This window comes from Rousettus aegyptiacus, unplaced genomic scaffold, assembly GCF_014176215.1.
Source record: "Rousettus aegyptiacus isolate mRouAeg1 unplaced genomic scaffold, mRouAeg1.p scaffold_m13_p_16, whole genome shotgun sequence".
Taxonomy (NCBI): Eukaryota; Metazoa; Chordata; class Mammalia; order Chiroptera; family Pteropodidae; genus Rousettus; species Rousettus aegyptiacus.
In genome coordinates this window covers 20,293,262-20,308,521 of record NW_023416291.1, presented here as the reverse complement: position 1 = coordinate 20,308,521, position 15,260 = coordinate 20,293,262, and the positions used below count along the sequence as shown (strand labels likewise).

The 15,260-nt window shown below is 40.0% G+C and overlaps 1 protein-coding gene across 2 annotated transcripts in view; it reads left to right on the top strand.

Moving 5' to 3' along the window:
- CCDC25 (coiled-coil domain containing 25) overlaps positions 1–2,931 on the top strand; it is a 33,643-nt gene extending 30,712 nt beyond the window's left edge. For both annotated transcript variants that reach the window (XM_016144630.2, XM_016144631.2), the window contains 2 exons: positions 88–133; positions 2,863–2,931. In XM_016144630.2, coding sequence (XP_016000116.1) covers positions 88–133; positions 2,863–2,892 — 76 coding nt within the window. In that variant the 3' untranslated portion in view covers positions 2,893–2,931. The remainder of the gene's footprint in view (positions 1–87; positions 134–2,862) is intronic.
- The last annotated feature ends 12,329 nt before the right edge of the window (positions 2,932–15,260 follow it).

The following is a 15,260-nucleotide window of genomic DNA, read 5'->3' as shown; positions in this document are numbered from 1 at the left end:
GACCCTCAGCAATGCTAGACACATAGTAAATGTTCGGGTAATACTTGCCAGCTGGCTAACCTTATTTTAACTATTTTTTTCTTATAGGAGCTATTCATCACTAATGAAAGTTGAGAATATGTCTTCAAATCAGGTATGCTCAAGTTATTTGGTCTAATATTGTGCCTTGAAATAATTCACTAAGGGTGTTTGATAATTAAGTTACTGGCCATTATTGACTCATGTGTTGGAGATGGCTTGACATGATTTGGTAACTGTGGGGTGCTCAGGTTAATTCTTAGGCATTGCCCCTCCTTCCGTGCGGACTTACTCATGCATTCGTTTTTAAGTCGGTCATCTCATGTTGTACCTTGTTGTCAGGTGCAGGCCTATTGGCATTTACAAGACTTTCACATTCCTCATTTCCTTCTTTTCTAGTTGCAGGCATGCAAGAGTACCGTGATTTTTTAATATTTTATATTAATGTGACTGTAGATTGTAATTCAGTGAGAACAAAATTACCACCTTCAATTAAAAAATAAAACAGAAGTATTAAGTCTAAGATCTTATCTGTAATCCAGGTGACCACGTGGGCTGCTTTCATGTTCCTCAGGACCCAAGATAAAGAGAATGGTGATCCCTAGTACAGTGCTGAAAGGATCTTAGCATTAACCTGATTGTTTTACTGAAATTATGTCAGGGTTTTATTGTCCATCGGTACTATCTTTCCCAAAATTCATTTTGAAGTGTATGGAGATAGCACAATTTAGTTATTATTAAACAGCATTTGCACAAAATTGAAACTGAGTGAGATTTGCTGTATTGCATGTTTTACAGTATAATTTACAAATATGTGCTCTCAATCAGTGTTCTAGGCATTGATTGCATATGGCTATTTAAATTTAATTAAAAATTAATTTGACTTAAACATTTAGTTTCTCAGTCATACTGACCACACTTGGCTAGGGACTACTATATTAGTGCAGAAATAGAATGTTTCTGTCATCACAGAGCATACTGATAAAACAGCACAGCTTTAATGCTTAGAAATAATAGAATTTAAGGTCCCTTAAAAGGTCCTCTACTCAAATCCCATATTTGGTGCATGAATTAGAATGTTAATAGGATTTTACTTCTTGTTCATATCTATATATTATTCTAAAACTAAATAACAATATCCTTGTTCCTGTCTCTAGAAGAACTAAATTTATGAGGCTGCTTTATGAGTTTGAGATGTATCATTCTAATTTATTCCTGAAAAATTCTGAGATAGCATTATGTAATTAAATAGAGCTTTGAATTTGATGTTTAAAACAACTGTCATTTACTAATTGGATAAGGCTAATAAAGTTATTTAACTTCTCTGAGGGTATATTCAATAGCAATGAAAAGAAGACATTACCTCATCGAGCTGTTCTGAAATTTAAACAAGGGCACATATGTGAATGTTCTTGGACTTAGTCACTCTGTGAATATAAATGGTAATTATTATTTTCTTATCCATAGAGTCCCAACTCTCAGTATCAGAAAGCGAGATGTTTTTAATCTCTTCCGGGAACTAGTCTTAGATTTCTTGAAACTCTTAAAACGGTTTAACAGTTAAACAGAAGTCTTAAATATACTTCAAATCTAATGTCTCTGTTGTAATGGTTGTTGCTTATCGATAGTTTGTTTATTTAGAGGCTACTTTCCAGCAGACATCTGGCACCTAAATTATGTTATGATTTTAGGTATTTTCATTCTCATCATTATGGATTTTTAAAATAAGCACAACACACACATACATGAATATACATATATGTACACAAACACCATCTGGTTATCAACAGATGTTAAAAGTTCCAGGATTAGGAAATTAGATTTGTAGACCAAAGGAGAACGAATTCTTCTTTTCTTCTCCCTCTGTTGCTTGCCACCCCTGTTCTTGAGCTCCAGGTTAGAATCAGGTTCAAGTTTCCAAGGAAGCTTTGTACTGGGTGTTTATTCTCTCTCTCTTGCAGCAGCAGGACTCTTAAGGACTCTTACAGCTTTTTTCCTTATTTCAAAAGAACAAGCTTTAATTCTCCTGTAGCTGTCTTCTGTTGAGGGCATACAGACCTTTAATGATCCAAGTTGGCAGCATGTTCTGTTGATTTTCAGTTGAAGATGTAAGATGGAACTTGATTTTTAATTTAGCTCATACAAGTTCATCAGGAAAACTTATTTTCACTCTGAAGTTGGTTTTGAGTTTGTGCTCTTTTATTTAGAATAATTTTTTTCAATCTATAATTTCTGTCTAATCTTTGTAAATTTGGTATCGGGAACCATAAACAATTACTTTTAACATTTTATTTGCTTACCACTTTTTATAAGCGGATGACAGGAAACCTATTTTGCTATATTGAAAAACATGTTGACTCTTTAAGGGAATCTAAACTATAAAAATTGTCCAAATAAAGTCTTGGATCTCAGATATGTATTTAAAAGTTACTATGATCCTAAAATACAGATTCTCAGCCACATGGGAACTCTTTGCAAGTGTAACTCACAGCCTTTATGAGTAATGCACTTCCATTGTCACCAGTCTAAATTATATTAGCAAGTTTTTCATCCTGAGTTTGTGCTCTAACGCTGACCTTCAAAGATACAGGATGACTCTTACAACATCTCTAATGCTGTTATTCAGTTTAGGAATCTAGGACAGTAGAGAATGTAGCTGCTTATCCAGTTCTAAACAACTAACAATTTAAGGCAAGAAGTTATGAGTGAATTTAACTATCTTTTACTTTCTGAGCTCCGTGATTAGGCATAAGGAGGCTTATTACTTAAGAGTAATTATAAATTTAAAAAATTGGGTTATTTATTTTGAAGGCTTTTATGGTTTCACTTTTTTGTTTCCTGCAGGACGGCAACGATTCAGATGAATTCATGTGAATGGAGAAAAGGACCTTTTAAAGATGTGAATTTAGGACAGTTGCAGACATTTTGATTCCATCTGTGTTCTGAATTACAAAAACAGCCAAAATTTTGCGTTCATTCTACACAAATATCAACTTGGGAGTTTAAAAAAAAATTGTTCATTTTTTTGCTGAGAGATAGGGAATATATATATATATATATATATATATATATATATATATATATACATACACACACACACACTTGGACTTGAAGACAGCATATAACTTTAGGAAAGTGAAAATATTTTTGCCAGAACATGTCTTGGTATTTTACTTCATGAAAGTTGGCTGCCTTTATTCCTGGGATAGACTTTGGAATGAACCAACTCTGAAAAGTATTTCTGGTACTATAGTCTGTCCCTGAAAACAGATGTCTCGAAAAGCTTTTTATAGTCTTAAAATAGCTTCACTTCTGTTAAAAGGACTATATTGGCGAGCAATATATAGGAATGTCCCCCCTCACCCTCATTTTCCTGAGTAGAAAAAAAAGCATATGAGTTTTGAAGGTAATACTGATATTTTCAGATAATTGCTGGCTTCAGTATTCACGTTCCATTGTGTTGTCTGAGTCAGTTAGCAAGTGGTCCTCAGCTCTCAGCTTGCCCTAGCTTCTACTTTCTACATCCTTACTTCTTCTGAGTGAGGGCCTCCAACCATCATACTTAAAGGAATAGTCAGTGTTCGTCGAGGTTGGGCCTTGGTGGCAGTTTTTACTTGAGCACCAGGTAACCCAAGCCACGTAAATTACAACTTTGAGCCTGGAGTCATTTCTCAGCACTGAGGGAGAAATAGGAAAGGCTGCTCTGTGAATCATTTTGAAGGTGTAGGTTACCTAGTTTTTGTTTCGGAATACAGCATAAAGCAGAATTCCATGTTGTAATTATGATTCTAGAAAGAATTAAACATTTTACTAGCCAGTCAAGTAATTTGTTTATTTACCTTGAAATAATATTTATTTTGAATTATAACCCCAGAGTTTAGATTTCTCTATTGTAGACTCAGTAACTTAATATGTAACAGCACTACTCATTCAAACCACCTGCTTGTCAGTGTGATTCTGAATAGAAGATATATTTTTACTGAAGTGTGTAAGGCCACCCCTGTAAAGAGACAAAGCAAAACAATGAAAGGGAAAGAGAACAAAGCCTGCAGGTCAGAAGGCGCATGAATTCACTTGCAAACCACACCCAGAGTGTACATGCAGCATTTTTGTTCTCGTTCTTATTCTAACCCAGGAAAAATGATTTCTACCAGATTCTGTTGGTATTAGCACTTTGGGAATGTGGGTAAAAGCAGAAGACTTCAGTGTTTCTGTTTATCCCAAGTTGGTGTATGGGGTTGAACTGGAAAATTCCCTGAGGCATACCTCGGCCAAATTTTGTGATGGAGTATGGGAGACAACACCAGAAATTAGTGGTGTGTGTGTGTGTGTGTGTGTGTGTGTGTGTGTGTGTCTCTAATGATATTCAGCCTGGAGTTTTGTGATTTAAAAATATAATAATAAAGAATCATTTTTTATGGAAAGACATTGATATATAAATTCTTAGAATTTGCTTGTTATCCCCATCCCCAAGCTGGTTGTGAAAGGGCTCTGGCTTTAAAAAAAAACGCATCTATCAAAGGCTCTGTCTGGCAGGTTGTACAGGGGTATCATCTCCTCCTTCACTGGTAAATGCGTCCCTCCCCCAGAAGCCCAGTGAGCCAAAGTGGATGACCTTCCCCAGACGCGTTGTTGATTGAGTGTAAGTTAATAGCCATGCTCTCCTGCCTGGTTACTGTAGGCACTTCTTTGACACTCTGCTGCAAATATCTAAAATGGGAAATTTTGCCTCGGCATCACCTGCATCACCTCAACTTTCTACTTTCTGAAGGACTCCTTTGTACCCCACATTGCAACATATATAGATCGAGCTTTTGAAAACTGCATCTTTTTCTACTGTAGGGTAAGAGATCCTGGGGTCCAGATTTTAAATGTTTCATAACTCTCAGTTTATGCTGGCTTAAAATGTCAAGCCCTCTTCTGAATTCTCTCAGTTGATTTCCAAGCGCTTGAATCTTCAGCTGCGCTGTGCTGATTTCGTCCTACCCCTGCCTGTGTGTTGGGTAGTTTTTTCCCCACAGCTGTCTTGGTCCCAGAGAAAGCAAGGATCTTTTCTTTTGAGGACGTTGATTCAGTGCCAACAGGTCAGACCGTTGGCACTAAAGTCATCTCTCATTTCTTGCTATTGGCATGTTTCCTAAACTTCCTATAGGAAAATTCCAGGTTTTTGGTATTTTTATAAGCTGTGCCCTTGATCAAGTTCACTCATCCTGGAAGCTTTGTCTTGCCAACTCTGCCTCCGGTGTTCTCAGTCTGTTTGATCTCATGTAAATAAGGTTCACATTGTTATTTAATCTACTTCACAAACTCTGTTTTGTTATGTTCCTATAGCTTTAGAATTTGTTTATGTTGATCTAGGCTTCTCGTGTATGGGCGGGGGAGCTTTGTCACACTGCTTTTGCTGGAACAGGTATTGGGGAAGTATACCAAAGTATAGAAGGCTTATACATTAACAAAAGGCATTAGGCTTTAGTTGAACCCGCATCTTTTGTTTAGTTGTACTGTTCTCAACTCTCTTGAAGCTCGGATTTTTGTGAGCCTTATAACTGTTTAGTGCCCACAGTCTTCCCCACTCAGAAAGAAAGGGGTGGCCCACGTACAGCAAGATGAGAGAGGGAGAGTTCAGCTCTGGCTTCCAGCTTAGGACTTCCTCCCGCCTTTGCATCTGTCTGAGAGGGGAAGCTCCTGTTTTCCAGGCTGGAACCGGTTATGGGAAAAACTGAGCAGGATGGAGAAAGGGATCGCTTGTCCAATTTTTCCTGGGCCGTGATATTGAAACCTGCTTTTTCTCTGTTCGATTTTGAAGCACGGCATTGTGAATAACAAATCCCACACTCGGAGTGATTGTAGTAGAGTGAGTGGGTGACCTTTTGATTTTAAAGTAGACCGTAAAAAATAAACCGTAATCAAAAGTGTAAAATTAGAAACTTAAAAGTCCAAGCTAAATGCCAGTCTGAACCCATCTAACTCCAGTAAGTATGTGACAGCTCAGAAATGAGGACAGCGCTGCTGGTGCCAGATAGGCTCTTCTCCAGGCACTCGTGGGCGAGGGACTTTTATGAGCCTTGTGTCGTTTCACAAATGAGGTGATGCCAACCATGTCCTGGATGAATGATATATAAAATACAATGAAAGCTTATAGTTTGAGTAGAACCAAGTGTGTGTGGTTCTACCAAGACTGACTTAGTCTCACCAATAGGCTATGCATACTTATTTTAAGCAAGTAGGGAGGAGATTCTTGGCTACCTGAAAATGCCTGCGGAATGCCATGTATTGACCATGGTTTAAGAATATACATACCTCTGTCTTTCTGTCTCACTTTGATTGCTTCGTTTTGCCTTTTATGGTCGTCTCAATTGTTGTGGGAATGCCCAGCTTTCCACCTTAGTGGTGGTGACTATAGTTCTGCACTGTAGCCAGATAAAATAAGAAACAGGTCTCTGCCGTCGGCATGCACCAATTGGCGTTGGCTTGGCATTTTCTGCCTTTACTGACAGCCAAGGAATGGAAGCCAGGGGAAGTGAATGCTCACCCTAGAAGTCCCATGGAACTTTTGCTAGTTTCCAAGCCTGGTGAGTGGGTGTCAGTATATAACACTGAAAAAAAGAAGGAATTCTCCAGAGTCAGTATTGTTTTTCATTCCCACATCAACCCCATCCCATAACCACAGCAGTAAAAATATAAGACTAATGGCCTGACGTTGTACTTCCTGCCTAGATGAGGTCTTAGCCGCCTGCACTCTTTCTGGTATTTTGGTTTCTGCCTCAGCAGTTTGCCTTGCATAGAGAAGGCTAACATTCGCTTATGATTTCTGGGACATGCTTATGAGAACGGAACCTTTCAGGTGTATAGGCTGGTCTGTTGGTCTTGAACCTTTTTAGCTCTTTGGTTAAATTCAAGGTCAACAGGTCAAAATTAAAGACTGAAAAAGGTAAAGAAGAAAATATGAGAGGCAGTGTGCCTGTTTATCCAGCTCAGGCTCACCAAGATTATCTTCAGTTGTGAAGCCCTTAGCTTCATTCTATTACATCCCTTCTGGAACTTTTATTTTTTAGTTAATGTACTCAGCATCAATGAGGTTTACATAACTTTTTTCAAAACGAATTGCTTTAAGAGTCTTTAGAAAGGAATGGAAGGTCTGAAATAGACAAAGCTTAAATTTGGTCACAGAAAAAGCTTTACTGGTGCCTAAGGTTGGAAGAAGTTTCCTTTTTCAACAAGAAGGGAGAAGGCAGTCCATGTTCCTGCCCCCCACCCCTCAAAGTGAAGCCCCTCCCTCCATTCGACTCAACTCTAACTCCAGGGTTTCCAAGTTGAGAAGATTTTGAAACATTTTAAATTATATGAAGAGGTACACATGTGGTTTAAAATTCGATAGGTGTAAAGGGCATAGGGCACATATTCTGTATGATACTATAATAATAGATACATGTCATTCATTCCACATTTGTCCAAGCTCATAGAATGTCCAACCCTGATGTAAACTGTGGATTCTGGGTGATAATGACTTGTCAGTGTAGGGTCATTGACTCTTAACAGATGAACCACTCTGGTGGGCAATTTGATCATGAAGGAGTCTGTGTGTGTGTATGTGTGTGTGTGTGTGTGTGTGTGTGTAGGGGTAAGTGGGAAATCTGTACGTTCTCAGTTTTGGAGTAAATCTCTAAAACTCTAAAAAATAAAGTAAAAAGGAGAAAAGGGTATATAGGGTGATAAGTGTTCCCAGTTTCCCTTCTTGGAGGCAACCGTGTTACCAGGTTTTTATTAAAGGCAGTAGTTCTAGACTTGGGGAGCTTTATTAAAGGCAGTAGATCTGTACTCGGGGAGCTTGAGGGTTCTGCCTGCTTTATAGCCTGGATGTACCAGTGACTCAGCTAAGGAGTGAGACGAGAGAGGCTTCTCTCTGCCTTTGCACCCTGAGCATTTAACCCAAGAGAAAATGTCCAGCCACTTTTCAGACATCACACTTGGCTGCTGGTGCTTAGAGAAAGATAAGGAGTTCAGAAATGGAGAGGAACGAGGGGTTAGGAGTGCTGTGATGTCCCCACCCACTAAACAGACTCGCCTTGGACACCAAGTTACAGGATTATCTCTGAATAGACTGTTTCCATTAAAATCTGAGCTCAGTGGGAGAATGAACCAAGGACAAAGACTGCCTCTTGCTTTCATCTCAGTTTATGCTTCAGGGCAGGGAGGGAGGTGATGGGAACAGTACTGGCCTTAGGCAGCCGAAAATGTTCCTGGGTGCCCCAGCGCCCCTTTCATTCTCTCCCACCTCCACGCTGCTACCTTAGCTGCCCAATTGTCCTAGTGCTGCTTCTTACCAGGTCAAAAGGATAGAAAAGATCTAGCGTGGATGAGGATGTGGACAGTATAATGAAGGAAAGGGAGCTAGACATTGTTTTTAGGAGTGGATTTTAGTACATAACTCAGCTACTTTCCTGTGTAACTTAGAGAAGTCACCTATTCCCCCTGGGTCTCCTTGCGCCCAATGGAAAATGAGGAATAGGACTAGAGCAAGGATTAGGATTCCAGTGCTACAGGGGTCAGGCAGGTAATAGAAATGAGCCTGCAAGGTGAGGTGAACCAGCGCATGGACACACTGTGAGCTCCTAGCTTTTCTAAGGGGGACAGCTGCTTCTCAGCTCTGGCTAAAATTGCCATAGAGAAATAAAGTTTATAAGAGAAACTGATGAATAACTGAGACATGGAAGGTTCTGAACTTGATAGGGCAGGAAAAAAGAAAAGGCTTTTTCTTCCAGTCCCTTTCTTCAACAATATTCTGATTTCTCTACCCTTTGATGACCTCTTGGACAAATAGATAAGATTCTGTGACTTTCTAATCAATTCTCAATACAGGTACAGTTCCATTTTAAAATTATAACTTCTATTTATGTCTTAAAAATTCCAGTCTCATCAAAAGTGGAATCACAGATATAATTCAAAACATCAGCTCATCTAGTTCAAGCCTGAGTCTTTGCCTTTTCCAGCTCACCCCCTCTTCTCTCCTCTTCTCCAGCCAGTGGCTCTTCCAGAAGTGTGGCAGAGGCTAGGAAGGTTGATTTCAGGAGGGTTACTACTTGATACTCCACAGAAGGGAAGGGTAGAGGTCTTTTGTGACAAGCATTGTTGTAATCTGGTTAGTGGTATGTCTTGCAAGGAGAATGTGGATGTACTCAACTACTTACCATTCTTAGCTTAGAGACTGTGAATATTCAGTAGTCAGTTCCATTATGAATCTGTTTTAAGTCAAATTGCCCAATTTGTACATGTTAGCTCAAAATCATTCAACACTGCTGGACCACACCAGGCCTGTCTGTGGGCTATACATTGCTCATGGGCTCTCAGTTTGAGGACTCTGGGTTAGAATGAGTTCTAAGATGTCTTTCGGTTCTCATCTGTGAATTTATGATTTTCCTAGATTTAGTAGACACCACTGGAAGTCACTTAAGCTTTACCCATATAGGCAGGGCACCACCCCCCCCCCAACACACACACACACACACACACACACACACACACACACACACCCTGGGAATTCTGGGGGGCAGGGGCCTCCTGGAAATGTATTATCCTGAGTGCACACCACCAGTGTCCTGGAGAAACGAGAGATGAAAGGAAGGACCAGCAGGTGGCAGGAGAGAACAGCATGGTCTCAGCTTCCATGTCCTTGTGAGTCCATACTGTGTTCTTGCAGTTGGATGGGAGGTTGACCACAGGCACCCTCTGGGACCAAGAATTTTAAAGCACATTGGGAAAAGCTGTGCTTCTGAAGAGGGTGTTTCAAAGCTCTTTACCACTGAAATCTTAGAAATAGATGGAACCAATACCATGTATTGATTTGAAAAAAATGCCTGTCAAAATAATATAATGCTTATATTTAAAAACCAATCTCTTTTGTTTTAGAATCAGCTTCTAGTTTTTCTTTGCAGGCATAATGCACAGGTTCCCTAGAATCATAGAATTGCATAGAATCGTAGCCTATGGAGGTTGGAAGGGAACCAAAAGGTCATCAAAGTTGATTGTACTCTTCTGGGCCCTTTACACCACCCTGAAACAGAATACATCCAGAGATGGGAAGCTCATTACTTTATAAAGCCATTTGGCTATTAGAAAGTTACTTTATTGAGCCAAAGTCAGCCTCACAGGGACTTCTAACCATTGTTTTGTCTTCTGGAGCCACACAGGGCTCTAAAGGTTAGAAGACAGTTGTCAAATGCTACCTGTGACTGCTCCTAAACACTACATTAGCAGGAAAAGCAGGCGTCAGAGGACACAGATGGCCCTCACATCACAGGATGAAGTCCCCCCACCAGCCCTGTTTCCCTTACTCCCAAGGAACGAGCAGTTCCCCAACTGTGCCCAGTCCCTGGTCATGACCCCAGCGGCTCAGCAGGGTAGAGACCATTCTTCCCATGTATCCTAGGTCACCTGACTCTGATGTCCATTGTCAACTAAACCCCTAAGTCTTTTCCACACATCATGTTGATCATACTGTTGGGGCTTTGGGGCTTTTCTTGAACAAGAGGACTTCAGAATTTTTGCTTTAAAAAAATTTTTTTTATTGTAAAATGTAACAAACACCCAAAAGAGAACATGGAAAGATAATAATATAATACGTGTGTTCTTTCGCTCAAGCTGAGAAGTAGAACAGTTGCTCCCCTCCAAGCCCCCTTCGTGCCTGTTCCTAATCACCTCCCTCCCCAACTTCCCGACTCTCCTGACTTGTGCTAATTCCGCCCTTTTCTTCATGGCTTTTATCCCCTACGTGCATTTCCCAGAACAACACACTGTTTGGTTCTGCTGGTTTTGAACTTTACACATAGAGAATCTTATTGTAATTTTTTTCTATTACTCGTTTTCATTTGATATTATGTGTTTAATGAATTTTCTCTATTAAAGATATCTTGTTAGAGTCTATTGAGTTCATTCTGGCCTTAATTATTTCTCTAACATATCCCCCCTTTACAAATAATATCTATAATATTTATAAACAGTTCTCTGTTGTCATCCAAAAAATTAGGGAGAATGTTGAATGGAGTAGCTCTCAGGGTAATACTTTCAGCAGACTTCTAGAAACATCCTTTCTGCCCGGGATGAATCAGTGACTCACCTCTTTGACTAGACTCATCCAGTAACTAATCCTCCTAATTTTACTTTAATTCAGACAGTATTTTCTTACTTATTCAGATAGTTATCAAAAATCACCTTGCTTGAAATCCAGATAAAACATTTATTGCATTTTCCTGATCTACCAGTCCAGCAACCTTGTTAAAATGAAGCTCAGAGAACTCACGATGGCTCCTGGTAATTGCTGTACTATTTTCTGAATAATAAAGCAATCCCTTTGGTTCCTATAATTTTGCCCAAGATTGATGGCAAGCTCACCAAGCCTGTTGTTACGGGAAATTGATCTTTAGAAAATCAGAACTATGTGACCTGTTGCTTTCCATGATTTCTCAGAGTTCACAAATAACACTTGAGTAACCTCCCTTCACCAGTTTTCAAGACCTGGGGCATCCTTTATCTGTGCCAGGAAGTTATGACTCAGAGAGGACAAAAGGCAACTAACTAATCCACTGAGACGAGGAAAGCATTTTTAGTGCAGAGAAGGGAAGAGGACAAAACTCTTAATGGTTGGCTTCCAGAAAGTGATGAAGTAATTTTAAGAAATTGACCACAGGAGTGGGATTAAGAATTTGAGCGTGAAGGGCAAGTTCGAGATAGTCACTGAAGTAATGAAAAGCATGAAATTATGAGAAATGAATCGAATTGCCAAAAAGCAGTGATAGGGTTAGAATGATTTTGTAGTGGGTCCATTTGGCATGGAATGATAACTTTCTCTGCCAGCCAAGGAGCAGGAGAGGAGAAAGAAGATAGGATAGCCCAGGGCTGAGGGGCTACCTTCTAAGGGGTAAATTCAGGCCCTTCGGGAGGGCAGCATCAAAGGGGTGGAGGGGGTCTAGGTCCCAGGGTAAGGAAATCAGATGGAAGAGGATATGTGGCCCGGGGAAGTGGTACTGCATGCCACTGAGACAGAGCAGAGGGCGATGTGAGCAGGGCAGGAGCAGGCTCAGGTGAGCACCGCTGGCAGTCGGGGCATCAGGCCCACGCATTAGGTTCTAGAGTCACTAGAGTTGAAGGGGAAAGTGCCAGAACCAGATGATGTGAACTTCAAAAGAGGAGCAGGGAGACAGCAATAAATTCATGGTCTGGAGGCTGCCTGACCAGAGACTGACGGCAATGGGAGGTGTCCCTGTGGTACAGGGGAATGCCGCGTTGCCAAAGGAGTTGGGTGAGGGAGAGAAAGGGGTTGATCGTGAATAGAAATTCACAATGATAAAGCTGGAGTTTAAGTTGGGTATTTGTGACAGCAGCTCTAGGACTCAGAGTTTCAGGAGTGGGGCTGAGCCTGATCGGAGAGTGGCTGGGAATCTGGTAGATGGTTTTTCAAGGAGAGATCTGTGGATAATAGGAATGAAGGCACCAAGAGTTTGGAGATCTGTGTGAGGGCCAGGAGTGATTTTTGTTGAACTCTCAAACCCTCCTATGGGATAAGATGATCTACCGTGTATAGATGCAGAAGCCCAGAGTGGATAAGAACAGAAGCAATAAGTGACCTGCAAGCAAGGTCTGCCTGGACCTTTGTTCATCTTCAAGGCCACAGCACCACCTGCCCCAATTCAGGGAGTTCGTTAACAAGGTGCTTTATAAGCATAATACCAACAGGCTTTCCCAGGGCATTCAAACATGGGAGACTTTTATTTATTTATTTATTTTTGGCCGGGGGACCTTTAAAAATATGTATTGGCTTTCAAAATCAAATAGAAACCAGCACAATCTAATACATATTTGAGGTCTACAAATGTCATACTGGTATGCCATCCTTATGTTTAGATTTAGTATTCATGAACATTTTGTTTCATTTGACTCTCCTAAGTTAGCGATGCACATTGATTACTGGGAAATTGCAAACGCATGTAAACTTACGGAGCTAATCAAAGCCAGACAACACCTGACTCATCCCTGCGTTACGGTTGAGCACCCGAGGCCTGCGTGTTCCTAGCAAGGCCTGGAGTCTCACCGCTTTTCTCTCACCAGAGACCACCAGGGCCTATCTGGTCTTTATCAGTCATGGCCAAGGGCCGGAACGCTGAAACCCCAGGGCCTTTATGGGCAATGAACCAACCCTGCTCTCTTTCCTGCTTTGTTTTTTAATTTACTTTTTGCTTTGGGGGGGTGGGGGGAAAGGCCTTTTTTTTTTTTTTTCTTATTTTTATCCATGGGGTGTATCACCATCTGCCATACTACATATTTTTTGTGTCTGTTGAGGTTGATCCCACATAGGCTCCATAAGAGAGGACCTTTCTTTAACTCTGTACTCCAATATCTAGAACAGTGCCTGCCTTGTAGTAGGCATGAATTTCATGGAAAGATGGGGAAGTGTTCTAGATTGAAGCAGACTAAAGAAATGTGATGCTAAATGCAGTGTGTGATTATGAATAGGATTTTTTGTTATCAGTCACGGACATTATTGATACAATCACAAAAGGGTGGGCTGGTGTGAAATTATTACATAGTGAAGTAGCAATGTTCATTTCCCGTTTTCGATGGTTATACTGTGCTTATGGAGGAAAATGTTTTTGTTTGTTACAAATACAACTAAAGTATTTGAGGATTATGGGACATTTATGCCAGCAGTTTACTCTCAGATGATTTGGGGGTGGGGGGAGTTCTTTGTACCTTACTTGCAACTTTTTCATAAATTTAAATAATATATTTCAAAAGTAAAAAATACTTTTAAAAAATACACATTAAAGAATGTATTTCCTAGGTCTGTCCATTGAAGACTCTCAGAAACAGTGATCAACTAATAGCAATGAATGCTTCCTGTGCCCAGATCATTAATTCTAAATACTGTTTTTCACCAAAAGGAATCAAGCTTCCTTAAATAGAATGCTGTATTACGGATCTAAGACAGGAAATAAACAAGATAAGCCAAGAACATTAATTTCATTTCTGAAAGCAAGTAAACTATCAAAGGCTACTGAGATCGGGTCAGAAAAATTCAGAAAATAACCTAAGGAAGACAAAGATGGGACTATTTGTGCACCAAAAAAAAAAAAAAAAAAAAAAAAAAAAAGAATGATAGGTGCAATAGATTGAAATACATCAAAATTGTTTAAACCGGAGTTCATAATAATAATAAAAACAATAAAAAGAACTCAGGTCATCTTGGGGGAATCAACTCATTCTGAAAACTGGAAAACCAAAAAGGGAATCAAGAATTTAATCCGACTTTCCCATAAGAACTGCACCTCAAAGTAATTGTTATCTGGCGAGCAAAAGTTTCTATAGAAGAAATTTCAGCTGGTAAGTGAAGATAAGATGCTAGAATCACCATCCTGTGAAGCCCTGATGGTCCTAGATAATGATCATCGGTGTCCGCTAACATCACTGAAGAGAGACCAGTAGACACTATATACCCCGTAATGGTACAGTGCCGCCTCTTCTGACTCAAAATCATACCTCACATCTATACATCTAACTCTCAGTTTACAGGAAATTCTTGGGACAGAGGAACATCTTTTAAAAATGTGACCAGCATAATCCAGATTATAGGAAACGATAGGAAAAAAATGACCTGGTTTCTTCAATAAATGAAGTTTATAAGAAAAAAAAGAAAAAGAAAAAGGAAGAGCAGGAATTTATAGAGATTCAGAGAAACTTAAAAGAGATTTTGCTACCAAATTCTATATGTACGTTTGGGGGAAATTTGCACAGTGACCGAATAGTTGATTATAACTTGGATTTGCTTCAAAACAATCTATTAATGGAGATGGGGAATGAAGTGGCAAAGATACAATTGAAGGAAATGTGGCCGTGAGTCGATTTATTTTTTTAAATCTGGGCGATCAGTGCATAGTAGTTCATTGCTCTCCACTTTTGTTATGCTTTAAATGAGCCATAATACTTCTAAAGGTCACTAAATACAATGTGCCCATTGATTTCTGCCTAGGTGGTTCTGACTCTGGTGCCTTCCGGAGCCTGCCTCCCAACTCTTCCAAGGGAGCAAAAGATCCTCTGACGTGTTGTGTTAATAGCGTCCCCTTTGACAGAAAACCTTTCTTCTCCCTCTACCCAACAATAAGGAAGCAGAAGCAAGAGGTGAGGTTGATGCAGTGGCAGGCGGTGTAGGGTTTTGGATTTCGAGCCTCCGGTAAAGAGCGCTTGTGAGGATC